The 1,076-nt window shown below is 44.0% G+C and overlaps 1 protein-coding gene across 1 annotated transcript in view; it reads left to right on the top strand.

Annotated features, from left to right (window-relative positions):
- KSR1 (kinase suppressor of ras 1) overlaps positions 1–1,076 on the top strand; it is a 23,041-nt gene that overhangs the window by 19,103 nt on the left and 2,862 nt on the right. Inside the window, exon 13 of the mRNA XM_010009096.1 lies at positions 443–822. Coding sequence (XP_010007398.1) covers positions 443–822 — 380 coding nt within the window. The remainder of the gene's footprint in view (positions 1–442; positions 823–1,076) is intronic.

The following is a 1,076-nucleotide window of genomic DNA, read 5'->3' as shown; positions in this document are numbered from 1 at the left end:
ATCCAGCTTTTTCATTTTTGGAGCATTTCTAACAGGAGAATTTTAGTAATCTCATAAAAACCTGCCCCTACATTTATTTGAAGAACAGAGAGGGTTTTGACCCTTCCTTTCATAAAGGCCTGTAGCATTTCCCACACACTGAAGGCCAAATACTGAGAGATACAGACCCCCAAGATGTTACTACTGGTTCTACAAATTTACCTCTACATGGGATAATGCCTTTTTTGTCTTCACCTGCATGCACTGACATGTAGATGTATGTCTTCTTGTAGCCTCTTGAGATGACTTTGTCCTGTGAGGTATATTTCTAGAGCTGCAGTCAAGTGTGTACATCCAGCCCTCTGAAGTTCTCCCAAAGCAGCCTTTGCTGCTGCCTGGTGGGCTGCACCTGCCCCTCAGATGGGACTCTCAGCATACGTTTCCCTTCTCTTTTTGGAAACAGGTGGAAGAACCAGAAGCAAATAAATCAGAACCTGAAGATGATGAGGATGAGGTGGAAGATTTGCCAAACAGACGGCCACACTTGCAAGGGATGATTTATCGCAAGCCCAGCCAGACCAGTGTCTACCTGCAAGAATGGGACATTCCCTTTGAACAGATTGAACTGGGGGATCCTATTGGCCAAGGACGTTGGGGGAAGGTTTACAAGGGAAAATGGCACGGGGAAGTAGCCATCAGGCTGCTGGAGATAGATGGGAACAATCAGGATCATCTCAAGCTCTTCAAAAAGGAGGTGATGAACTACAGACAGACTCGGCATGAGAACGTGGTCCTTTTCATGGGAGCATGTATGAACCCCCCTCATTTAGCAATCATTACCAGGTAAGGACACAGCATCTTAGTATTATTTTTAATATATATACTGCCTGATTAGGCAAAAATGTTACTATTTTTCTCTTCTGTTTTCAGTATTTAGTTGAGATGAAGATCATTTAGCCCCTAAAGTACAGATTTCTGGGGTGTTCATGTGCAGGCTGAGTTTAATTGAGGCCAAGGGCAATGCCATCCTCATTAGTCTGGCAGAGAGGTACTCAAAGTCATTTCTAATTGCCAGTTCCAAAAGAAGTTTCCTGCTG

The sequence above is a fragment of the Chaetura pelagica genome, unplaced genomic scaffold (assembly GCF_000747805.2).
Source record: "Chaetura pelagica isolate M959 unplaced genomic scaffold, ChaPel_1.0 scaffold72, whole genome shotgun sequence".
Taxonomy (NCBI): Eukaryota; Metazoa; Chordata; class Aves; order Apodiformes; family Apodidae; genus Chaetura; species Chaetura pelagica.
Note: the sequence above shows the minus strand (reverse complement) of the source record. Positions and strands in the feature narration are given on the sequence as shown.